General features: G+C 40.7%; 1 protein-coding gene across 1 annotated transcript; it reads left to right on the top strand.

Moving 5' to 3' along the window:
* Positions 1-1,729: 1,729 nt before the first annotated feature.
* stox1 (storkhead box 1) lies at positions 1,730-26,769 on the top strand. Its single transcript, XM_059359513.1, has 4 exons — positions 1,730-2,237; positions 21,030-21,182; positions 22,000-24,619; positions 26,250-26,769. The coding sequence occupies exons 1-4, from the start codon at positions 1,907-1,909 to the stop codon at positions 26,401-26,403; spliced, it is 3,258 nt and encodes a 1,085-aa protein (XP_059215496.1). The 5' UTR covers positions 1,730-1,906; the 3' UTR covers positions 26,404-26,769.

Genomic DNA, 26,769 nt, shown 5'->3' on the forward strand with positions numbered 1-26,769 from the left:
CAAAAGCTTCAAAAATCATGAACCACAAAGAATCTCTTCAACTCAAAGGACATGAATCTTTAATCCCACACAGAATCTTTACAAGTTTTCTCTTTTGCCCACCAACTTCACTCGACTCTGCTTCCCCGGGACGGACTGCACATAATTCACCCTGTGTAGGCTGAGGTGATGTATTCTTTTCATGTACAGAGGAAGCGCAATATCCTGTTCCCGCACGGGCTCTAATACCACACTGAGGCAGACTGGCCCCCGGCCTCTCAGGGGCCTGAGTGCTCCTGAAACTAAAGCCACGGGCTCTCTGAGGCTGTGATATATGAGGTGTGTGTGTGTGTGTGTGTGTGTGTGCGTGTGCGTGCGCATGCGCATGCGCATGCGCTGCAGACTTACAGTGTCAGTAAAAGCAGGGACTAATGGGGTCCCTCTTTTGAGAGCACTGCTTGGAGGACTGGTTCTCATTTTAGTGGCAAATGTTCCCTGAGGCTTATATGACTTTATTGAACAAACTATTTTGCTCTTAAGTCATTGTGAAATACAATATTTTAAGTTTGTGTCATACAACGAAATACATTTTTCTCATGAGACCCATGTTTACAACACAAAACAATTGGCTCTGGCGTCAAATGGTTTATGTGTGGCAGCAACTTGCCAGAAGGAGACTAGTGATGGAAACAAACACATTTTATGAATTAATTTCAAATTATTTAAAATAATTTACTGTGTGGCTTTGTTGGCATCTCAGTCAGCTCGGGTCTCCTTTGATGTTGGTTCATGTATTTAACATTTTCTGTGCAGGAAGTATTTTACAAGCCCTCCATGCTGCTGGTCCTAATTTAGACCTTTCCTTTTCTATTTTATGGACAAGATTTGTGCTTGTGTTGCAACTTGCAGGCGACTTTACTGGATACTTTTATCATTATCCTTCCTGTTGTCCTCGGGTCGAATTTGACCCATTTTAAAATGTTTTTTTGACATGGATTAATTAAAAATAATCTTCTCTAATAAATAAAAAAATAATCCCTCTAATAGTCTTAAGGTAGAAGCTGGCTAAGAAGGTGTAACACAGAATAATTTATACTTTTTATAAACAATCAAACCAAACCAGGTACATTTTGAGCTGGGAGGATATCAGTTGCACAGTCGAAGGAAATAAATAGTTAAATTTTCGTTTTTAGAAACATCTTTAGTTTGGTGAAATGTAAGATTTTTATGGCAAATAATGATGCAAATAGCTCAAACATACAAAAAAAACATGATAGAAAAATAAGGGCATTCAATTTCTAAATAGACAGTTAATTTGCAAAAACAGATGAAACCCATTATTGAAATGAATAAACCAACAACCTTGAGTGCAATGGGGGAAAAAAATCCATGACTTCGAAAGACTTGAGTTATTTATTAAGGAAAGTTTGGGATTTCTCATTAATACAACCCAACAGCAGTTTGATAGATGTTTTCTATGTTGTAAAAAAAACAACAAAAAAAACAAACACCAACACGATTTAGGAAAATAAATACAAACATCTGCTTCACTTTTGAAAAGTAAGTGTTTACTGTACTATGAGTGAAACAGCACCTGTCCTGCAGAAGAGAATCAACACACACACACACACACACACACACAGACCGGTGAGCAGGCGGTGGGAGGTCTACCTGTGTGACAGAGCGGCAGGCTGATGAGCCCTCCTCCTCTCTGCCACCGTCACTGGTTTCCCTGGAAGCCGAGAGAAACCAGTCGGACGTCCACTGCGCCTCCGGTTCACTCGCTGCAGGATCCAGACGCTCACTGGAGGAATGTGCGGCAAAACACGGCGTTTGTTTGGATTTCTAGAGGGGAGAACTCACTTTTAACACGTGCAATTTCATTCCTAGCATGATAGCTCCCTCCTGGAGCGGATAAAGGTTAGAAATGTCTCACCAGCAGCGGGTCGTCCAGCTCTCCGCCGCTTCGCTCGCCGTAGTCTTCGGGCCGGACGAGGAGAGTTTGCGCGCCGGCGGAGGGAAACTCAATGCAAACACTACCAGTGGCCAGGAGATTTTTGCGGACTTCAAGGCGCAAAACTTGCGCAGTTTTTGGAATAAAAGACTCGTTAAGGCCATTGCTGAAGTATACTTTCAGGGATGGATGGAAAATTTTGTGCTTTTCATTCAAGGGAACGCGAACAACTTGGAGGTGCTGAGAGAAGCGTGGATGCGCAGAGCTCTGAGGTCACCAAAGGGATTTATCATTAAAGCTGTCGGTATGTAACCCTGTCAATCAACTTTCATCAATGATAATGTAGTAAATATTATTATGAAGTAAACCATGTTAGTAATACAACTTTACATGTGCACCTGAAGTCCAGAGAGTTACCACAATCAATCCTGTATTATGGCACAGGAAACAGCTTCCACAGCCACAACTACACAACCAACATTTGTTAACCACACTGAGAGAAATGTGTCAAAGCAATAAACTTTAAACAACATGGAGCTGACAGAGTTTAACACCCTTCTTCCCCCTTCTCTGTATTTTCATCAACAATGAAGACTAGATTCAAAATAATCTGATGCCAAAAGGATTTTACTTGTGATGTTAGTGTCAGCAGCTCTTTACTTTTAGTGTTTCTTTGCTCTCACTCTAGATTTGGACAATTATGATGATTATTTTGTTACTCAGATGTTGGAAAGTGCAGTCAAAAACTTCCTCTCTAAACACTTATTAAATGGGCATCATTTATAAAAGCGACCACATTTTGTCACCATTAGCAGTGACATGTTATTTCAACCCCACAGCTGTTGTTGCCTGACAGATGATATTCCTTAAATCTCTATTTCCCCCAAATATAGTCTAGTAGGTCTGAAAGGATTGCCCGACCAATCAGACCCCATTGTTGTCAACACGGTGATATGTTTACTGACGCTTGTTAACAAAGCTCTGTGTACCATATAATTACTTCTAATTGCTCCCCTTCTCTGGCTCTCCTCCTCAGATGTGTTTTAAATCAGCATAGAAACAATGAATGGAAACCTTTATGCAGCCTCCTATAGCATGATCTCATGGGCTGTAAATGCCTGACAGCAGCGGCTGCAGGAGAAAATGACAACCCTAAGTGGGTTTTACACCTAATGACAGTACTCTTAAGGGTTGCAACAGGTTATTCACATTTTCTTTCTTGCTTTAGAAGGATGATACTGAACTCTGGGTTGTAGAAAATACTCATATGTGGGAACTGATTTCATGTTTCTGCCACAAAGCACCACCTTCTGCTCCAAGACACACCACCTAAAGTTCAAAAACTGCAGGTTGAATACTGTAATGTTTGGTTCACACTACACATGACACTGTTTGTTAATGTTGTTGGCACACATGGTCACAAAAAGCCAAACATCTTTGCTATTTATCACCTGTTTCCTCTTCTTGTTGTCCGTCTTGCAAATTCAACACATAAAGTTAAGTTTCTTTTGCCATGTTGTTTTGCTAAACTGTTGCTTTTTGCTGAAACATAACCTAAACGTAGGACAACATGCATTGAAAATTGATGTCAAGTGGTCCTTATGTGATGCCCAGTTAAACTTACACGACTTTAGGTCGCCTGTGCAACCCATTACACCACCCGGCCACCCAGCTTTTCAGCAAGACGAAACAGACTATAGATAGTAAGGATGTTTGGCTATTTTGTGAACATGTGTGCTAACGACAAGATAAACAGGCATGACTACTGTTTTTGTGACTTAATGTAGTTTGGAGGCCAGAAATATTCCTAAGGGATTCCTCCTGATTAAAGATCTTGTTGTGCGTTTCCCCGTCACCAGTCAGTCATTAAGTATGAAAACCATTGTGACGTTCTGTGGTGTGAACAGTCCAGCAATCTGATGACTGAATGAATGCAACCCAATGACCACATGCAACAAATCAATTAAAGACTCAGTTGATAGTATTCCTGATTTTTTGGATTTGATTTTCTTCTTCTCCGAATTAAACAAACTTTTAAGACTTTTTAAAGTCAGTAATGACTAGCGACACTGGCCCAAGTATTCAGATATTGTTCATTGTCTTGAAAATGGTTATGTTTTGCTTTCAAGCTGTCAGCTATATTGATTGTCAATATATTTTGATTGCTGATAAAGTGATAAAGTGCTAGAAAAATGCTTGAATTTTACTCCTAAAAAGCTGTGCAAACACGATTTTAACCTTCTAGGTATCTGAGCTTGAGCGCCAATTTGCTGGCAAATGGCAAGTGAAAAATCAGGACCGAAGTTGTGTAGTATGAACAGGGCATTAAAGGTAGAGGTAAGTTTTCCAAATGTTGGCTGTAGTTGCAGCAGGTTCTTTTTGTTTTGTTAAAACTTTTTTTCCAGCAACACACACAATGGCTCCCATTTGGTCTAGCTGTCTTGCCTCTGTCTTTGTTTGAGTGTTATTTTGTCTGGATTCCGCAGTCTACCTGCTGCCTTTGTGTCAATCCGTCAGCTCTGCCAGAGTGAGCGGTGCACGGACAAGTACAGAGAGGAATGTGATGTGAAGGGGAGGAAGAGACCACACAAGGGGAGTCTCGGGAGGAGGGGGAGGTGGAGGCTGACATGCCATCCCAATCTGAGACAGTTTCACAAACAAACATCATATGAGCCAAAGGTGATGGCGAGCTTATTGCTATGCACCGCGTCAGCACAAAGGTGCACACACACATGCATGAGCTCACAGTCGGATGGGAGGCAGGCATCAAATCCTCATAAGGACTCCTCGTGTTTGAGCTTCACACCCGAAACTTGTAAGCAAACACGTCTGTGTGTGGACATGTCACCTCCTTCTCCCCTTTTACAAATCATTCGCCTAACACTGCAGCAATTTGTATGGAAATCAGTGCTGGCAGGCTGTCACAGTCTGCTTTACTGCCTTCTCACTGAGGATCGGTCAGCAGTGAATCACTGTTCGACTGGCTGCCGACCACCGCCGCTCCTCTGTTACCCAGGATTAATGTCCCTCCGTTTCATGGCCAGTGAGGGACCGTGGAAGTCAGAGTCCTAGATTGATATCAGGCATGGACGTAAAAGCCTTGACATTGTCCCGATATAAATACGTCAGGTAGAAAACAGAAATGCTATGAGTTAAGAGCTACAGTGAATTTCAAACAGCACTATTTCCTTTCTCGGGTCAGAGCAAGGTTGAGACGTGACTTTACGGACGTGAGGAGATTTTTTAAAGGCATGTAAAGGAACTAGTTTAGAAGATATTTAGCTAAAATGAACCAGATGTGACTTAAGTAGTGTTCAGTGGAGAGTCAGAGATGTAAAACAAATTCTCCAGACAAACACACAATAAACTTTGATTCATTTATGCTGTTTCCCTTATTAGTCCTGTCTGCTTATCAGTGCCTGAGTGAAGACAGATTGTTCCGCCACCTCCGGGCCTCTTCTGAGGGGAGAATATGCAGAAAAGGAGGTGTGCGGGAGGCGGGGAGGCTTGATGGAGGAAGGGGATCGCGGTGAGGTTAGGCCGAGGTAAACAGACAGGGTGAGGAGTTAGTATGAACAGGCTTCGTTGTTATCCTAGTGGGAATGGGCCCCACTGGTACTGGGGTTGACCTCTCTGCTTCAACTCATGAACGTGTTTCTCATTCTTTACTTTAAATTATCTCTTCAACCCTTTTCTTCCTTTAAACGGTTGTTTACGGAATAATACCAAAGTTCCACCACAAGGTCATTTTATTAAGGATCAGAGCGGAGTATGTTTACATGCACACTGTAACCTGAATACTGTTAATAATCAAATTTAGATGTTGTTTACAGTATCTCAGTTCACATCATTCACTAATAATCAGGAAGCAGGAAACACAATATGAGAAGGAAAATTAGAGAAAATTATGTGCTGGTGTTTGTTCTTTATTAGTGGTACTGCTCATGGACACAAAACCTTTACAAACACACACACACACACACACACACACACACACACACACACACCGGGAGGCATCCTGATCAGATGCCCCAACCACCTCAATGGGTGCTTTTTGATGTGAAGGAGCAGCTCCTCTACATCAAACTCTCTCTGGATGTGCCAGCCACCCTACGGAGGACCATGATTTCTTTCTTTTGGTTGTCCAAGAAAACTTTGGTGGGATTATATATCTCGGCGCCTCAGGGTTCCCAGGAATAACTGCAAAACTTAGAAGAGTCAAGTCTAGAATACATTGCTTGGCCCTATGACCTGGTCTAGATAAGAAGAAACTGGACAGATGGATGGATGGATGGATGAGTTAACCACCTGTTGACTCCAGCTCCATATTTAACACAGAGGAGAGCGGTATCACCCTTCTCATCTAACTTGAAAGAAAATAAGTGTAATTTCCAAAATGTTGAATTTGCTTAATGAGATTTTGACTACTTTCTCTGTGTGGAAATGCACTAATCACTAATCAAGCTTTAAAAAAAACCTCAAACTTCCTCAAAAGACTAAATTCATGCTGGAGAACTCTCATAGCTTTCCTGTTGAAACCAGAGGCTTCACAATGACTGTTAGCTGGTGCTGCATTATTTAGCATCCTGCTATTGTCTGTGCTGTAGGACGACCGTGGATCCTCCGGCTGAAACATTTATAAGGAGTCAGCCAGTGGTGTAATGAGGTGTCTTGTATCGTCCCGACATAAAGCTCTGTAAACTGTCCTGGACGTGGACTTGAATGAGTCCTCTGGACAGGCCATTTCGCCATGGAAAAGACTTCTTTCGGACTTGTAGGACAAACTGCAGGTTTCCCTCTGTTGTTTTTGCAGAACTAATGCACAACTATGCTGCACTTTTTAAGCCAAGTTTCCCTTTTAAATGGTATGTTTCATTTAACTCTCCATACCATGAGGTGGTGAAGCATTCCTGAAATGCTTCATTTACTCCTGAGATCATTTCCTGAGTTCGTCGGCTCGGAGAGCCTCATTTCTACCCTTTGCTTTTTTCGCCTTGAAAGTGTTGTATTTTCACACAGGGGGTGTCTCCTTTCATGAGGGTGTTTTGTCAGAGTCTCAAAGCGCTTCACTAATGGTCATAACTCTTCCAGATGTTAGCTGATTAACCATGACACCCCCTTACCAGCTTTAAATGGCCCACCCTGTCATAACTAAGCAGCACGGGTCAAAGGTCACAACCTCCCTGCTAACAAGCATCGTCGAGGTCAGATAGCTTCAGAGGGTTTGTTAGAAGCAAACAGAGCAGCAAACATCAATACAGTATCCAGGTGTTCTCCACACAGCTTCTGTTACTGCTTTCACACCTTCTTTGTCTGAATTTCCAAATATGTTTAAACAAATGGAGGATAAAGTGGATACTATTTAACCCTATTTATTATATAAAGGTTGCCTGCTTCGGTCTTCCAGAGCTGGATGTTTCAACCATTCATTGCTTTTAACTAGAGGTGGAAGAAGTATTCAGATCCCTTACTTAAGTAAAAGTACTAATACCACACTGCAGAATTACTCCACTACAAGTTAAAACCCTGCATTTAAAACTTATTAAGTAAAAGTACAAAAGTATCAGCATCATAATGTACTTAAAGTATCAAAAGTGCTAGTTATGCAAAATGGCCTCACTTTATATATTCCAAATATATTACTAGAGTATCATTATTGATGCATTTATTTAAGCCCCATTTATAATTTTCTGAAGGTACGGCTCATTTTAGCTATGCATTAATATATTGTTATGAGGTTCAATTTTTAAAAAAAGTCTAATCTTTAAGTTTATCATGTTTTTTATGTTAAATCTTGACCTGAAAAGTGACATTTTGAGGCAACATTTGCCTCAAAATGCAGTGGAGTAGAAGTAGAAAGTTACATAAAATGGAAAAACTTAAGTAAAGTACCTCAAAATTGTACTTGAGTACAGTACATGAGAAAATGTTCTTAATTACATTCCACCACTGCTTTTAAACAGAGGTGGAAGATTTAGAAGTACTAAGAGTAATATCTCAGGCTAACTGGAGACATTGTTAAAGAAACCGACATGTTTTTGTGTGTATTTTATTTCTGTTTAAAGACAGATTAATGAAGGGGAAATCTGCTCCACTCTGCTCAGTTACAGCTACCATCTGAGCTTCACTACAACAACACTGGTTAGAGATAATCACGCTCCGGCTCCCTCGACTCTGACAGTATGTTATTAAGCTGTTACACAAAATATATGCTGCTGTTTGTCAGGCTCACTATGATGAAGAGTCTGTATTGTGACAGTGGTTGGTTTAGTTTTCTTCTAGAACAGAGGTGAAATGTTTTCGGCAACTGCAAACCAAATCTGTACCCGACACTGTGGAGGTTCTTATGGCTGGTTTTATGTTGGTGGGTTGATCAAAGAACACCTCATTTCATTTATTCTATATAAACAGTCGACTGGAGATTAATTAAACTGTAAGATTGAACGGTTTGGGCTTGGACTGGACTAATGGAAAGAAAGCAGATTCTGCAGCTTTGTTGAACTTTTAGATTGCTTTTTAAATTGCATTGTTGGTATAAGTTAATTAGGCTGCACACATCATTCTTTCTCATATCATATTTTACGGTGACAGTGCCAAAAGTATGTCTGCATGTCTTTCTGTTTCCTGTACTTGTAAAAGATGGTTTAGGAAATGGTCCAGATATGAGGAAACCTTGACCTTTCTCAGACGCGACCTTCCGCCGTCTGTGAGAGACATGTGCGTGTGCATGCATGCCTCTCAGCACATCATTTGTTAGCCACATCCTTTCCCATCGAGCAGGAAGCTCACCCCTGGTGCAGATCAGGCATGTCGGCCTCTTTATCGACCCAAATGTTGGGCTCACCCGTAGCGGTGGAGTGGAGCAGTGCCAACAACAACAGTTGAGGAGTTTCCTCTGTATCCCTCAGCTTATACACCCTGTCAGCGGCCGCTTGGGTTTCCCTCGTGGGATTTATCTCCATTCACTCTCTGGTCAGACAAAGTGGTCGACGCAGGAGTAAGGCTATATCACATTAAATTTGGTATTACTATTACTCTTCTGTTTCCTGACAGGATGTTTTCTTTGCTTCATTTAGCATTTGATAAATGCAATAGTATGCTAACATCAGCTCTGTGATAGCGAAGCTGTGTTATTGTATTTCAGGAGTGAAAGACATAAGAAATACATTCAGGGACCACGGCGGAGCTGTGTGCTGACCAGTTGCAGGGCATTTAAAGTGACGGATCATATGGCAGACACTGGACGGGAGCTCTGCTCTAAATACTGGGATAACAAACACAGGAATCTGCTGCACCTCAAGCTCGGTTAAATAAGAGGAAATGGGTTTCATCTGCAACCAATGACTGCCATCACTCTTGATTAAGGGGTGTGGACCTGCTGGAAACCCTTTTAGATTATATGTACAGGCCTATATGTTGGGGTGTCACTGCAAAAAAGCCACATGGGTGGAGTGGGGTCAAAGTACACTGTAATAAATTATTTTGTAGTGATTTCATTTTACTTAATATATTTGATAAAATGTATTAAATATAAATTAATGATTTGAATTAATTTTTGAATGATTTCGAGGCAGTTGTTTCAGTAACTTTAATATCAAATGTTTAAGATAGAATCTACTTATTTTGATCACATTAAATATACTCTTTATGTGTATATAATTCAAAATCGAGAATTTTGAATGAATTCAACACAATAGATTTATTTTTAATTGACAGGCACTTCCTGTTAAGTTGTTATTAACTCAACTTGTAACGTAGTTAGATTGAATTAATAATTAATTAATTCATTTTATTGAGTAGCTATTGTTTATCTTTTTTTACAGTGTACCTTGATCTTTGAATAAGATGAAGCTGGGTAAAGTAGAGGCTGCTGCCTATTTCTGTGCTCAGTGGTTGGTTGGAGAGGGAAAAGCCCGAGCAAAGTTTAGTTTTGATTGTCACTGAAGCAGTCCAAAGGTGTTGTGAAAATGTACACTGTACAGGTGTTCAAAGTTGACTACTAACAGTATGAATAATGAAAATATCAGGGCCTAAAACTGAACCTGAGGGAACGCCGGTTACACACACACAAAAGACATGCACCTGGGCTTCTCCTGCCTGGCTCAAGGCAAGAGTGAAAGCAAACCTTTACCTGGAACAAGCCTTGTCTGCTTGTCATTTCACATCACTTTATTTTACGTTTTTTTGCATGTTTTTTGTAACTTCATGGCCAATGGTTGAAGCCCAGAAACATGATTACATGATACATGAACATGATACAAGATTGTAAAGAAACAAGAAAATAGAGGATGTGGGAAGACACAGACACTGCTGTGTCTAGTGAGTCATGAGTGATTATTGTGAGGGATGATTTATTTTACTTTTATTTTATATTATATTTTTTTTAAACCTTTTTTAGGTTACCTTTTTTTTTCATAAATCTCGCAAAGTATTCCTTTAAATGTTTTCTATGGCTCTTAAAAGTCTGAAATAATGGCCTTGGTGATGTCATGCAGGGTTATTTATACAAAGAGCTAGTCCAATAGGACAAGTCTGGACTATCCCTATAAACCAAATGTCTTCTATTAAGACGAAAAGTCGGCTCAACCTTGAAGAGATCTGAGCTGAAATCAAGCTGAGATGAAACAGTCCTTCAGGAAACTAATTTGGCATGAGAGGAGGCAGGAGACTTGTGTGTGTGTGTGTGTCTGTGTATATATATATATATATATATATATATATATATATATATATATATATATACCACAGGTACTATGGTCCATGTTTAAATGTCTTCCCAGACGTCTGGCAGGAACGGCGCTGGCAGTTTGGGGGTAATGTTCATGTTCATGAAAGCAGACGAGAGCCAGATATGTCGGGGTGTGACCCATCAAGTCTGAGGAGGTGTGACGTATGAGGTAAAAAGATGGGAAAATAAAGCTTTAAATCCCGTCTCCTGGCACTACCACGGGTCGGGGTCATGTTACACAGAACACTTTGGGCTGCGCTGTAAAATACAGGCCTGTCTACCTCCACATTGTCTTCTTTTAAACACCTGCTCAGGTGTATTTCCTATTTCACAAGAACATGATGACAGGGTTTTTGCACAGCACCAGGTCATTTATTTGTTATGGCATGAGCTGCTATTCAAATTGTTCTTACTGTGAATCAGATGGTAAGAACATTATTTATAGGGGTTTGCAGCCAAGACCTGTGGTGACCAACTATGTGAGCGTAAATGATTTAAGCTCAGTTTTTGGAGCTTAGTCACAGCCTGTCTGTGCCAACATACGTTAAATATCACAGGGTTGGTTTGGCAAAGTGAGTCTCAGGGCTCTCGCTGGATTAGATATCCATATTACACTTCAGCTGCTGGTTCTTCTTTTTCTTGGGCTTTGTATTGCATGTGGCAGGCTGCCGCCACAGTAAAGGTTTCTATGGTGACTCGAGTCAACACAAAGCCTGCCTGTGTTTCTGCTTTAAGTTTGAGCTCATGAGTCCTCTTTAGTCATGGCGTTTTGACTTTACATCTTATCTGTTCCTCCGCTGAATAATGAGCCCTGTTCACTTTAGCTGAAGCTTTCAAAAGTCAGCATTATAATAATATCCAATGATATATTTGCAGTATAAAAATAACAATCAAAATAGCAATGGAGTGGGTCCATTCTGTATAACAAGTACATTTACTTTTGATACTTTAAGTACATGTTGATGCTGCTACTTTTGTACTTTTACTGAAGTAAGTTTTGAATGCAGGACTTTTATTTGTAGTGAAGTTATATCACAGTGTGGTGTTAGTACTTTTACTTAAAAAAAGGATGCATACTTCTTCCACCACTGCTGAATAACGCACAAGGTTCTCCAGATCATGTCTAGTTAATCTGAGTTAACCTGCCAACAACAAAACTTTCCTAGACACTGATTACAAAGAGGGCACAGTCCAAATTTTATTCCTTTTCCTCCCATTTCACTTAATATTTAAACACGAGCACACTGAGATACTGAACTGGCAGTAGATCAGATTAAATATTTACCTAATGCCTTCAAGTTTGGGCAGGAGTGCTGCTTTTATTGTTGTGAATAAATCAATAAAGCTGTAAAATAATCAGTGGCTCTGTCTTTCCGTTTTACTGCTTATTGATGTGTTTTTAAGTAGGACAGTGGCAGCTGTGGTGATAACATTTGAACTAAATACAGTAGGGCTGCCCCCCTCTTGGTCAATAAGTCGACTATTAGGTTGTTATGGTCTAAGTTGACAAAGGTTTCTTTAATTTTTATGCTTTCTCCATGCTGAATGATTTCAAAAACCACAAGAGACTACATCTCTGGTAAACAGAAGCTTTAAAGTGACCCTTTTCATTGATAAGTTCACAAAATTAAACAGCCCTAAAATACAGGCACGGTTGGGAGGGTTACTTTTAACACATACTCCACTACAGATCATTCAAACATGCCCTGAAAGGTCATTTGTAACATATTTAAATTAAATTGCTTAAATCAAGTTATGTAATAGTTTGGAAAACTTTTGGAATAATTGAAAATCATTGTGCTGAGCCTTACATTTCAATATGTCCTGGCTGTGTGTTTCAACTGTCATTTTTGTGTAGCAGGTGCAATTGTTGCACTGAAAAAATGATCTGTTTATAGGAAATGCATTTCTCATATGAATTTTAGAGCAAATAAAACAAGATAAATTGGCACAAACATGCTCCAAGGCCGTGCATTATATGATGGTTCACTACATCATTTAAAAAAAGTAAAAAATAAATCATGCATCTACCCTGTGATTTTGCTCCACATTTAATGACATATGCTACACACTTTCATGAAAATCGGGCCAGTAGTTTTTCCATATTCCTGTTGATAAACAGAAAAACAAGCCAACAAATAAACTGAGCCAAAAAGATAATCTCCTTTGAGGACATAATAAAGTCTAATCTGTTTTTAAAGACAGTAACTCTATCCACATATTTTGTATTTAAATACGTAATCCGGTTGCTTGTATTATGTTATCAATACAAGAAAATCATGTCCAGTAATTATACAGTACCATTAATATTTATTGCAAACATAATGTTTATGTCCAATGCTTCTTGAAATGCTTTCAGAAGGGAAGGACAGGAAAGGGCAGTGTTGTTAGAGGGGGCGAGGTTTTGGTTGTCGGGACAGTCGGGCTGTGATTGCTCTCTGAAGGGATCTTTTCACTCCGTTTATTGGGCCATTTAACTGCAACGCCCACATCTGTGTGTTCTATGGGAGTGTGAGACACAAACTCGTAAAGAACCTTAAAAAGGCCGATGCACACACACACACACACACACACACACACACACACACAAGAAGGGGAGGGCGGGTCACAGAGGCCTGTTAGACCAAGAAACAAAGGGAAGTGGTCGTGGGACTGGGAGGCAGTCACGACATGAATTACAGTTGGCATCTCCTTCCATTACACTAAATCTGACTGTATGAATGTTTGACATTGTCTCACCAGAGACTTAACTATAAATTCACTGAAGCGTGTTCTTCACAAGGTCTCACTCGATGGGAGACAGGAGGGGATTTTGCAGTTTGGGCAGGCCTCAAGTTCATGTTGAATGCCGAGCAGTGTGTCCTTAATGAGGGAGAGAGAAGATTAGCCTGTTTGCTTGCTGGAGCCTAAAGATTAGACGATACCAGGATGAGATAAGTAGGTGTGTGACTGTGACTGTGTGTTTGCAGAGAGGCCATGGAGCGAGGGATTGTGGCAACAGCTCTGATGTTTCAGTCAGATTTTACCTGTGATAGCACAAAGGTGAAAGGTCGAGAAGAGGGTCAGTCACAAGTTGTGCAACCTTTTTTTCTTGCTTTGATTTCTGGTCTCCCATCAAGATGTATATACATTTTCAGGGTTTGTACCAAGTCTGGTCTAAAACTTGGAAAATGCTTATTTTTTTCAATGAACTAGCAAAAATACTTGATTTTCAACATAATCTGCTTTTTTCTACATAATCACTCATGACCCTTAGCTAAGTCCTGTACCCTTTGCATACGCCAATTACATCATTATGTTTCTTTCAATGATGTCAGTGAGAGATATTAAAAAAGGAATTGCTAACATGAGATTGAACAATGGCTGTTTTAGGGAGAGGCTTAGGGAAGCATAAATAATTCATCAAATAATCATGATTAGGTCATTCAAAGTTATAAAAAGAAGTGTAAATATTCACTGATTGCTTTGGGGTATAAATTAATTCTGTAAGCTTTATTTTTTGCAATTGCATTCATAGTAACAATTTATATAAGATGATGAAGACTTGAAAGTGCTTAAAAAGGTGTTTTAATTTTACTCTTAAAAAGCTGCATGAACCCTGTAGTTTAAATCCTGTGCAGATGTATGGTACGATGCTCTCATTCAGAGCAGCAGGGTGCAGCTCTACAGTTTGCACTGTAAGCTGTGGGTTGTTAGTATTTTCTTCCAAGAGACTCGAGGTGATGCAGTCACGTATGAAATGGGACTCATGTGGCCAGCTAACAACACAGCCATGTGAGAACATGTGGCATTGATCAGTGTCTGCAGCCAAAAAGATCTCAGTGGGGATAGAAGAGAGAAGGTCTCTGTCAATCATCTCCACAAAATGAGCAGGCATTTTTTTTCATTTTCAGCCCCTAGAGAGCAACTTTTTCTCACATGGAAAGTTTATGACTTGGGAAGAATGTTTTTCACTCTGCATGGAGCAGAAAGCATGTTGGCTTTGTCACTTTATTTAAATGTTATGGTGAATACCATTACAGCAGAATTGCAGGCTTGATACATAGAGTAGCAATGCTCTCTTTAATCAAAATTGACATATACAGCATGCATTATGCCAGTTGCTTTACTGAAATATGTTGGATACAATTTTTGAGGTCATGGGATGACATATGACATAAAAAAAAAAGGCACAACCCACCTTTATAAAATATATTAAATGAAAAAAACATAAAAGGAAAATGTTATTCTGTTATTGAATGTTTGCCTCTGCATTTTTATATCTCCGCCAGGTGCAAGCCTGTAGGGGATCATGTCCGTCTGATAAAATCTCTACTGCATGCTACTGGGCCACAAACAACTGCTACAGTTACATGGCAAAGGCATTTCCGTCAATCAGCCAGACTAAAAACAAGCTTAGCTGATTTAAGCTTGGCTAGTTTGTTGCAGGCCACATTTTGGCCTATGCCGTGACAAAAAAGATGACTTAATTCAGAACCAGTGCATATTCAGATTCATTCCATCCCTCATACCACCATCTTTGTTCCAATCTTGACTCTAAGTGACCAAAGAGAGACAGTTGACAGTTTTAGGTTTAACTAGATCTTCTGTATTATGTTTGCACTTTTCTCATTCTAGTTTGTAGACAAACAGAACTTCAAAGTGTTTATAGTTTTGAATGGCGAGTGAAGTGAAGCGTCGAAGAAGAAGATGCGGGGGGAATGGATTTCCAAAGCTATTCCACCATCCGACAGTCAGCGATAATGAAGCATACTGGCAGCTTCAGACACTGCCTGCCTGGTAAACACTTACGTCTTTTAAACGCTCAATATGTAAGTTTGAATCAGCCTTTCTGTTATAAATGTGAAGGTGAAATAAGCCCAATGACATCATGGTGACATCATTAAGGTTATTTTCTCAGACTTGACAAAGCTCCTCCAGAGCCAAAGAAGACATCAGACTGTTTTTACATGCTAAACAGGATTGTCCATTACAGCTGAACAGACTTTAGTTGTGTTTCCATTAAATAATTTCTATGCGCATATGAATATTAACATGAGAAAAGCTTCAGAGAAACTCGATGGAAACCTGCTTAAACCTGTTAATATGCATAAAAGTGTTTATGCTCGCTTGAGACGATTTTTGTCTTTTTCAAAAAATTATTAATGTGCTAAATGGGAGATGGAAACACCTTTTCCTGATGATTTCTGATGTAGCAAACATTTAACTCACACAAATGATCAAATGACATGAAAGAACGATTGTAAGTTGCCCAATTGAATCCAATTCCTGAAGAATAAAGAAGTTGTTAGCAATCTTTGTTGTTGTTGTTGTTGTTGTTTTCTCTCTAGCATGCAATCTCTACTTCTTCTTCTACTGTTTTCTGACAGATTAGCCAACAGCAATACATTACACTGCCATCTTCTGACCAATGAAATTTTATGCAGCTTTGTTTATTTGAAACCAGTTGATGGAAATGTCCCTAATTCGCATTTTCTCTAATGTGACATTTCAAAATATTGCTTCACAATTTGCTTCAACTTTAATAGAAATACATGTGGCTTTTGACATCTAAAATTAGTGGAATGCTCCTTTAACTCTAGTTAAATTGAGCCACTGCTCCTTTTCACATGCCTCAACACAAGTCTCGTGCCCTGTTTGACTTCCCAGCGTCCCTCCTTCTTCCTTGTGGCACTTCAGTTGCCATGGCACCCAGCAGGGTATTCATGCAGTGTATGACAATGCGTGTAAAGTCGGTGGCCCGGTCTTAGATTACAGGAACACAGAGGTCCGTTCCCCCCAGAGAGAAGACTGTTACAGCAGTGAACCTCTCTGACGGTCACGCCTGCTAATGTCAGACTCAATAAACACTAATCCTCCGCTGGGCACGTCCTTAGATTACAACCTTTTTCCCACAAATAAACTGCTGTAGGTGTCTCACACCTACATTGTTCGTCTCTCTTTTCTGTTGATTCATTTGTCCCTGAAGAGTATAAATAATGTTAGCAGGTGTTGACAGGATGTCTGAACGAGAGAAAAACCAGAACTGACTCTGTACAGAAAAGTCATTTGAAGGATAAAGTGATTTCCCATCACTTTAATTGATTCCGCGTGATTAATTATCCGACTTCCCCCTCCTTTGACCCGATCATATACTTGCTGACCTTTTGACTGTTGACGGTGGTTATAAGTGGTTGCTATGTGGACGGCCTGCCAGACATTCCTATAGGAAGTGAACAACAATGAGTAGCTAAGTCAGCAGCACTAATTCACTGCCCAGGGAGACTGCTATGGAGATATCCGCTCTGAGGTTTAGTCAGATTAACGTCTTCTGTCGGAGCCAGGGGAAGGCAGATGGCTTTTTTTTTAACAATCCCACCGTGTGCCATAGGATCAGTTTTACAAAGAAAGACCTCCGACTGTGTGACTTATGAGCCTTAAGTGAGCTCACTGTGCCGATAATTGTTTTTTTACTGACTTTGTTTGACATAATCCTCACTGAGGATAAAACATTCTCTCTTGAAGTAAAACAGAAGAAGTAGCAGCTTGATTTGTACATTTTAAGTGAGAAAAAAGTGGTTCTGTGCTCAATTTTCCACCTCGATTTATGGAGATACATTTTCTCAATATTATATTATTCATTTCAAGAGATTGACAGTCTGTGTGTAATTGTGAAATCTGTAAATCAAATTTAAAGCCAATATGTATGTGTGTGTGTGTGTGTGTATATATATATATATATATATATATATATATATATATATATATATATAGCAAAAATTAAATGGTTCTGCGAGTATCCCAAAAAATCCACAAACATATTGCAAAAATTTGTCAAAACATAAAACGATTTTTAAAAAATTAATGAAAAGCATTTGTGAATGTTTTCTCTACAACTACTACTACTTTCAAACATGCTTTTTGAATTACACTTTTTTATTTTTTAATCAAAATTTGCATTTGTGGATCTGGATTTGCATTTAACAAACACAGTTTTGTGACAAACTCTACCAGTCCAGTTGGGCTACTGTTTATTTAATTGGGTTGGTAAAAAAAAATAATCAAAAAAATCTGGCAGATTGTAAATATTTTAGCTACTTCTTTATAGCATCTGGGCAGTTCCTTTAACAAAAACTTGGGCTATATTCCAGTAAATCTGCCCCTCATTTATTAATTATTAGTTTTATTGTGATCATCAGTTGCATGTTAGAATTCTCAGCTTAACAGTCAATAACTTATTCCAACTAGAGCCTTTTTTTTCTTTTCAAATGAGTATTCAGTTTATTTAATTGAGGTTTTAGGCTCTGATTGGACTCCTTTTTTAGACTCAAATGTGGCAACAATCTGTGGTGCTTCTTTGGTCGTAATAGTCCATGCATGTAAAAAAGTGGTGTATGTGTTCTGTCATGCTTCACCATGGCAGATTTTTGATTAGTTGTTTATTTCCCCTGCCTTGGACATAAGTGGTTCAAGTGTGAGGGTTGTAAATGTTTAGTTCACATCAAGTGTGAGCTTGGCAGTGTTTTGGTTGTGAATGCCCCGGGGTTGATGGGAGAATCACTCACAGTCACACGCCACATGTTTAAGCTTAATTCACACATTTATACACAAAGTGCTGTTGTCAGCACAACTGGAAATCACATGAAGAGTGTCTCAACAAAACAAGTTCAAACTGGCTATATAGCTGAATTGTGTGTGTGTGTGTGTGTGTGTGTGTGTGTGTGTGTGTGTGTGTGTGTGTGTGTGTGTGTGTGTGTGTGTGTGTGTGTGTGTGTGTGTGTGTGTGTGTGTGTGTGTGTCTGTGTCTGTGGCATTTTTTACAGTCATGTTTGCACTTGAGTTGTATTGGATACTGTTGATAGTAAATAAAATACAGCAGGTAAATCAATGAAAACTTGTTTAGTGTTACATCACATTCCACCCATTATGCTCCGTACATTAATGAGGTGTAGCTGATTAACTAAAACCAATTTTCCAGCCCTGTGGGTAAGGTTAGGTTCATGCCCTTGTGTCAGCTCCTCATATGAAGGGAGTTTGTGTTAACCCAGCACAGATGCTAATCATTTATCAGCAGTGGGGTCTGGTTTGTTTTGGTGCTCTCGCTGAGCTCACTCCTCATTAGTAAACATCAGGCAGACATTTGTGTCAGTATCTTAAATCATAATGAGCATTGTAAAAGAACTAACTGCTTCATAAAGGCAAATATTTATCTGTTTCCCCTTGAAATTATCCCACTGTAGTTATGCACAGCAACAAAACCTCCAGTCAGATTCTTATCCAAACCATAACCATAACCACAACCGAATCTAATCTGAACCTGAACACAAACAATTGAACTAAAGCTGACCACCTAAAGGCTTATATCTGACTGTAAACATTTATAATGTGATGCAGAAACAAAGCTTTCCAGTTTTTCCAGCGTCTCTGACAATTATCTGGGTGGGATTCAAATTTGACAATGAATGATTGGAAGAATTAAACCTTTATTGCCTCTAGGGGAATTTGCTTTGCACAAACAGCATAAAAGAACATCAAAGGGACATTGACAAACATACATTATGGCACAAATTATACCATAAAACTTAGGCGTCATAGAAAAACATCATAAAGACAAAAACATCATTCAAATTCCAGAAAAGTGCCAAATTCATATCATGGGATCACAGACTGTTAATAGCTAAATGCTGTAGGGAATGAAGGATGTGGAGCCTCTTTCAGTCCACGTCCTGGCCACGTTATACCCTGAAGGTAAAAGTGCATATAACGACTTTAAAGGGTGCGGGGGATCTCTGTGATCTTGTGAGCTAAATTTGGACATCTTGGAAATGTTGTTTTTTTGCCTTCAAGTTGAACTGAAAGTCAAACTCAAAGTCAGTTGTTGCTTTGTAGTTGCCTCACCTTATAAGACAAGGGAAAAATGTGTTTGTTTGACCAGTTTGATGATTAGAGACTTTCATGTTATCAATTATAACCTAATAATTAGATACAACTGTGTGAAAGTCCACATTTAGTCATGATGTTATATCTTGGGAAGAGTCTTTATGGCCCTACTATCTTAACTCTTCCTGCTTCTTCACCAGTGGCAGTGATAAGCCCCTTTCATACCGCTGTTTCAAGTAACGATATTTACGTCCCTGTGACGTTTTGCCTTCAGTTTGAACATCCCAGAGGCGTACCGCCTTCAGAGATGGTGACAGGCTTTAAATCGGCGAGACTGTTCGAGACTGCATCCATGTTGACCGGTGGAGTCTGCAACACGGAAAATATGTGACGTACATTATTTATGCGACCAACAGAAGGAAGAAGAGAGGAAGTGCATCGTCAGAAACGACTCTCACTTGAGTCCAACAGTAATCAAATCGTGTTAAATAAAAATTAGCTCATTACCTCATTACCGCACTTTTGTGGAGAGGCAAAATGAAAAGGGCTTCTGAAAGTTATAGGTAGTTAGTTAACTGTTCTAATTAACATTATCCAGCTGTCATATGGTAGCTAGGAGAGCCCCGCTTAGGGTTTTTTGGAGCAACATCAGTGCACTGTGCTGTGCCTTTTGGGAGATTTAAGGATGTTTATGGTTGCCATTGCAAAAACTCTCAATATCAGTGGCCGTTTAGGGCCCCTTTTCCTAATTCTTTGGGGGGGGGGCTCAAACATGTCCCTGGTCTGCCTCTCCTGAGGGTGCGCCCCTGCTTTGCACACAAAAAACACCTCTTTGCTTGAAGGAACTCAACAAATGCATATTGCTTCAATTACGTTTTTCCATGTGTGAAACTGAAATGAAATGTTTCTAAAATGTCTGGTTGTCTTTAAAAGCAGCTTAGTTTTATGATTTGAAAGCCTTGTGGCTCTTGCCTAATAGGCTCTCACAGTTTGTGTGTCAGAGGAGCACTGTCAGCCTGCAGATTGGTGGTATTTTGATGTGGGGTTTACATATACAGAATGGGATTTATACTATTTTTACAACTATAAGACAAATGTTTCCAAGCCTGTCTCTGTCTTTTCCCTAGTCTCTCTCACTTTCTGTAACATGTTTGTCTAAGGGCACCTCCTAGATGTGTATGGCCGTATGATATGGGGGGCAGGACATCTGATCTACACAGCAGGCAGAGCTGTGGTCATTTCTGTGGGAGTAATGGAATTTCGTGGTTTCTCCCGGCACTGATGGAATTTCAAAAGCAGTCGGGCATGGTTCATATAACTCACATAAATAGACCACATCGGTCATGATTTAGAAGGTGGTTGGGAGAGGAATGTCAACTTCAGTACTTTGAGTTATTTTCACTGGCAGCAAAAGTCAGAGGGAGACCTCGCTAACCCAGGTGTGTTTGTGTGTGCTGCAGCAGACCCACCTGTTTCTCTCAATAATCTGCTGCTGTGTTTGTGTTTCAGGTGACCTGTCCCCAGTGCAGATGTCTCCCGTCCCCCAGTCCCAGTTCATTCCCTTGTCAGAGGTGTTGTGCTCCGTCATCTCAGATATGAACTCATCTCAGATCACCGTCAACCAGGAAGCACTTATCAATTACATGAGCAAAGCCCACCCAGGTAATCCATGAAATATTGCCTCGGCTTGCTTGTTCAAGGCATGGTTTGACATTTTTGATAAATGTTCTGCTATGGTGCTGGTTGTTGAATCTGTGGGTAAATATGAAGCTGAAGCCAGCAGCTGTCAGGTTAGCAAAAATACTTCAAACAGCCACCCTCATAGTGATACAACAATATGTTTTTTGTTAATCCGTACACAAACCAGAATGTGAAAACCGCAATTCAGCATCTTACGAGGGGTTATGTTCTGGACTATTTCTGATGAGATATACATTTTATGTTACAGAACTTATCTAAATACATAACAGGACTTACTATATGATAGTATGTACAATGTTTTTGAAATACAGGCAAATATACGTTAGATTGCCTTTTTTAGTTATAATGTACACCTTCATGGGATTTGTCATTAATGTGTGACATCAGAAATTGATAATTGATAAATCTGCCCTGAGTTGAAACTCAGACTTTGTAGCATTCAGTTGTACTTTTTCTTATTGGAGGTCAGACTATTTGAGTCTGTAGTTGTCTGGAATGTGGCATTAGACATGCTTGTTGGATTTTGTCACCATAGGACAGAGCCAAGTCTGCTGTGTGTCCATTTACATTATTTGTGCTAAGCTAAGCTAAACGTCTGCTGGCTGTTGCTTCATATTTAACTGACAAACATTTCAGTGCTATCAATCTCCTGTAAACGAAAAACCACATTTTCCAAAATGTCAACCTGTTGCTTTATGTAATAATCAATCATAAACTCTTAAACTAGACACCATTGCTTGCCTTTTGACCCTAACACTCCCCTTTTTCTATGTCTCAGGGATAACCATTCCCACTCAGGACATCCTCTACAACGCTCTCGGCACTCTGATCAAGGAGCGCAAAATTTACCATACAGGCGAGGGCTACTTCATCGTCACAGCTCAGACCTATTTCATCACCAACACCATGGTCCGAGAGAAGAACTGGTGGACGTCTGGCTCAGCAGACGACCCTCCCTCACCTCCTCCCATTACCTACCTATTAAACAATGAAGCCTGTATTGAGAGCAATCAAACGCTTCCAGTGGCGCACTGCAAGTCTTGCAGCTGTTTCCAAACATCCACTAATATCGCCTCCACCACTGTAACAGCAACCGTCCCTCCCTCCACAGTCCCAGACCAGCATTCTGTCTCTTTTTCCATCAGTGAATGTACAGGAAAGAGCTTGAAGTGGCCCAAACCTTTAGATCACAAACCCACAGTGCAGCATCAGTCCACCTCAACCGCGGCAGACTGTCAGGCGAGTGAGATCAGCAAAACTACAGCAACTACTAATGCCACGGGCCGCAAAGAAAAAGACAACAAACCGGGGAGGAAGTTTGGTCTCAGTTTGTTTCGGAGGAATGGAGGTAAAAAAGAGAAACCGAAGAAGGAGTATGCATCATTTTCAGCCCAGTTCCCTCCAGAGGAGTGGCCAGTAAGAGATGAAGAGGACCTGAACAACTTACCCCGAGACCTGGAGCACGCCATCATCAAACGCATCAACCCTGAACTGACTGTGGACAACTTGACGCGCCACACGGTTTTAATGAAGAAGCTGGAGGAGAGGAGGGAAAGGGGGATAGACAGAGTGTTGGACAGGGGTCTGGATAAAGATGATATGGGAGTAGACAAGGGGATGTCTACTGAGGTCCTAGCATTCTCAAAGCCAAAGCATCATCACTCGTCTAAGGCCGGGAAAAGATCTGCTCAGAAGGCCTCTCGCAGTAAGAGGAGGGCCCATTCCTCCAGAGAGAAGCCGAAGGAAAAGGAGAAGGAGAGAGTTAAGAGTAAGGCTCCCATATGTGCAGATGATTATCCAGAGGGGGAAGATTTGATCCCTGCGCGGCTCAGGGTGGAAATCCCTGTTGATGAACCAGATCAAGTGGAAGAAGGTGGAGCTGTTGAGGGGAAATCTCTTTATAAAAAACGCATTGAAAACCCTTTCCAGGCTCATCCAATCAAAGATGCTGAAGCCGTTATTCCTGCCACCATCAACAAAGAGAGCAGAAGACGAGAGGTGAAAGAGGGCAAGGCTTCGGGGCCGGGGAGGAAGGATCGGACGAGTCACCGCTCCAAATCTTGGGACCCGCATCGAGCCAAATTGAACGTAGCAGATGGAGAGCACGTGGGGAAATCCCCTACATCTGAGGACAGGTACGACTGCGTCCACGATAGCGGCGATCATCTGTTCCAAGCAGACATGAAGATCAACAGAGAGCTGCCACCGGACTACAGCTCAGCCTACCCACAGAGCAGCACGCTCCGGATTGACGACAAAGTCAGACATCAGAGGGAGGGAAACAGCTGGGAGAGAGAGGGTAAAAATGGGCATTTTCAGGAGGCAGAATGTGATCCAGACCACGGCCTAATTATAGATGACAGCTTCACTAACATCCAACAATACTCCAATGCCATTCTCCCTACCCATCCCTACGATGCTGTGGTAAACCACTCATACGACCAAACCCTGCCCTGGTCCAAGCCCTCTTTACAGCGCAAACACTCCCTCAGACTCTCCAACCCACAGAGGGATGATACTCCGAGGCCAGAGCTCTCTTCACACCAGCAGGCCTGTGAAACTACAACCACACAGGAACAACAGGAGATAAGACACAACACTATCAGTAACAGAGAGCAAAGGGCCTTGAGCCAGGAAGGAAGGCCAGAACTGATGGCTGACAGTCCCACAACAGACACTGATGGGTTTATAGAGGACGACGATAGACTCTATCAGAGAGCGGAGGAGCAGGAGGATGAGGATGCCTGCAGCTCTTTGTGTCTGAACGAGGAGGAGATGGTTGATGCTGCAAATGTGTACCGAACAGGTGTAGGGGACTACCATGGGCACCAGCTGGTTTATCATGAATCTGAGTTGCAGTATCAGGGACCGCGCCGTCACTATTATAATTCGATACAAGATTCAAGGGACAGCACTTTCAAGGATCTCATTCCCCCACTAATGCACAGAGAAGCTTCGCTCAGCTCACCTGCAGAGACCAGCTGGAGGCTCCATCGTCACCATCAGAGGACTCGATCACCAGGGACAAGAAGTGAATCCAGCCCCAGGCAAGGCACGCTGATCCAGGGGGAGAGAGGAGAGATGAACCTTGATTTAGATTGTCCCGAACCATCTGAAGTGGCAGACAGCAGCATCTTCGACTACTGCCAGACCAGCGAGGTCGAATCAGACACAGAGACTGTTCGAAAGTCAGCCGACGAGGGCGACGGTGAATCTGCTCACTGGGTAGCGGAGGTGGAGGACGTGCAGGAGGACGTGTTCAGCGAGACGGGTGTTCTTCAAAGCCACAGAGCGGTTCTGAGCATGCCCAGTGGAGCTAGAGGGGCAGAGATTGGGGAAGTGGTAGAAATGGGAGAGAACCAGAGCATCACTGGAGACAGCGGTATAGATTCTCCTCGGTGAGTGCCTCTCTTTATTGTTGTTCATATTAACTGTGATAAGATGCTGGGATGTAGTCAAAGCCATTGAGCCTACTGAAAGTTAAACAGCTACAGACTGATAGTAATGAAAAGGTCTTATGAAGAGAAAAGAGGTCCAACCAGAAGGGAAATGACTCTCATACTCTCTTAGCCCAGGAGCACATTCTCTTCGAGTTAGTGTTTTTACTAGTTTTCACACCTTGGGCTCCCTGCTGTGCATCAGTTTAGATTATTTTGTGAGTAAATTTCTAGGTGGTACACTGTACACATTATGCACATTGTGTATGACTTTCAACAGTGTAATGGTGAATCCATAGAAATCTCATTTGATTTCTATAGTTGTCTCAAATCATGCTATGAGGGGCTGGGACATTAATCAAATCTTATTTTCAGTTGTGATTTTGGCTTCCAGTGATTATGAAAACCAGATAATCAAGATAAATGAATGACTGTGGCAATGATCTCTGGTTTTGTCTTGTGTTATAAATCCAACTATAACCACTTTACTTTACAGCTGTGACATGTTTAGTTCACCTCAAGCCCAGATGACATAAAAAAGAGGCTTTGGTCATTTGCAGATCTAATTTATTTTGGTAATTTTTGGTGGCCACTGAGGAGGAGAAGTTCAGTGGTGGAAAAAGTATTCAGAGCGCTTACTGAAGTAAAAGTACTAATACCACACTGTGAAATGACCACTGCAAGTAAAAGTCCTGCATTCAAAGCTTACTTAAGTAAAAGTACAAAAGAATCAGCATCAAAATGTACTTAAAGTATCAAAAGTTCGTTCGGCAGAATGGCCTCACTCAGATTGTTTTTTATATTCAAAATACAAATTTTTATATCACTTAAACTACTTAATATACGGTTATGAGGTTTAATTTAAAAAATGTCTAATCACTTTTAATGTATCATATTTTTTATGACCTGAAAAGTAACTGGTAAGTGGTGAAAAAGTAATATTTACATCAAAATGTAATGGAGCAGAAGTATAAAGTTACATAAAATGAAAATACTCAAGTAAAGTACCTCAAAATTATAAAGTATGTTAAGTTAAGTTAATGTACTTAATTACATTCCACCACTGGAGATGCGCCCAACACCCACGTATTCACAGTGTGCTGCATTTTGCCATAGCTGTCAGTGTGAACAAACTTCTGCACTCAGAATAACAAGTGTAAGTAAAAAAGTATGCAAATTGAGACAGCTCATGCCTTCTCTCCGACTGTGAGCCCACATCAGACTTTATCCCGCTCCGAGCTTTAGAGAAAAATAAACACTGTACTGAGGTTAGTTAACCTCTGGGTTACATGTCTCCCAATTTGTGTTTTTTCCTTCAAAGTAAGCTGAACAAACACCTTGTGACCAATTACAGCATCCACTATTTGGACAGGAGGGAGTCATTTTGATAATTATGTGTAATTGCTGTGCCGCACTTAAATTCTCATGTTAGAACCAAAGAGGAAGAAAAGACTTCTTTTCTGACATTGAACTCGCTGTGCACCCTGGTGTGTGGGTGGACAGATGGGGGCACATGAACACGTCACCCTGTTCAAATGGAATTTTTATGGAAGATATCAACCTCATGCCCCCGTTTTTTCCCCCCCTACAGGACCCGCGTCAGTCTGGCTTCCAGTAACACCGTCATCCTGGAGGGTCTCAAGAGAAGAGGCTTTTTACAGAACTTGGAGAAGCTGCATTCGAAGAGCAGCACCATCCGACCACAGAGCTCACTGCTGCAGCTGACTCCTGTCATGAACGTATAGCTGACAGATCTCTTCACACAGCTCAGCATGTGCTCGACTCTATGCAACTGCTCAGTCAGAAACATGTCCAATAAGAGCAGTTTGCAATTGGTTACCTTCAGATACTGATACCTATTAAACAAGGATCTGTGTACAAATGTACAGTGTATATAAATATATATTTCATTTTGTAAATAATTTTAAAGATAATATGCTATGCTGATGTCTTTCACAGTGTGTATTACCTGTTAAATTCATTTTGTATCCTTTGTGATGTAAATGTACAGTGTTTCTTCCTAACCTGACTCATTAGTTTGAATAACATCTCCTAGCGTCTCCTTTTTCCTTTGTCATGTAGTAATTACCACAAATAAAGTTGTATATGTC

The sequence above is a fragment of the Centropristis striata genome, chromosome 20, assembly GCF_030273125.1.
Source record: "Centropristis striata isolate RG_2023a ecotype Rhode Island chromosome 20, C.striata_1.0, whole genome shotgun sequence".
Classification (NCBI taxonomy): domain Eukaryota; kingdom Metazoa; phylum Chordata; class Actinopteri; order Perciformes; family Serranidae; genus Centropristis; species Centropristis striata.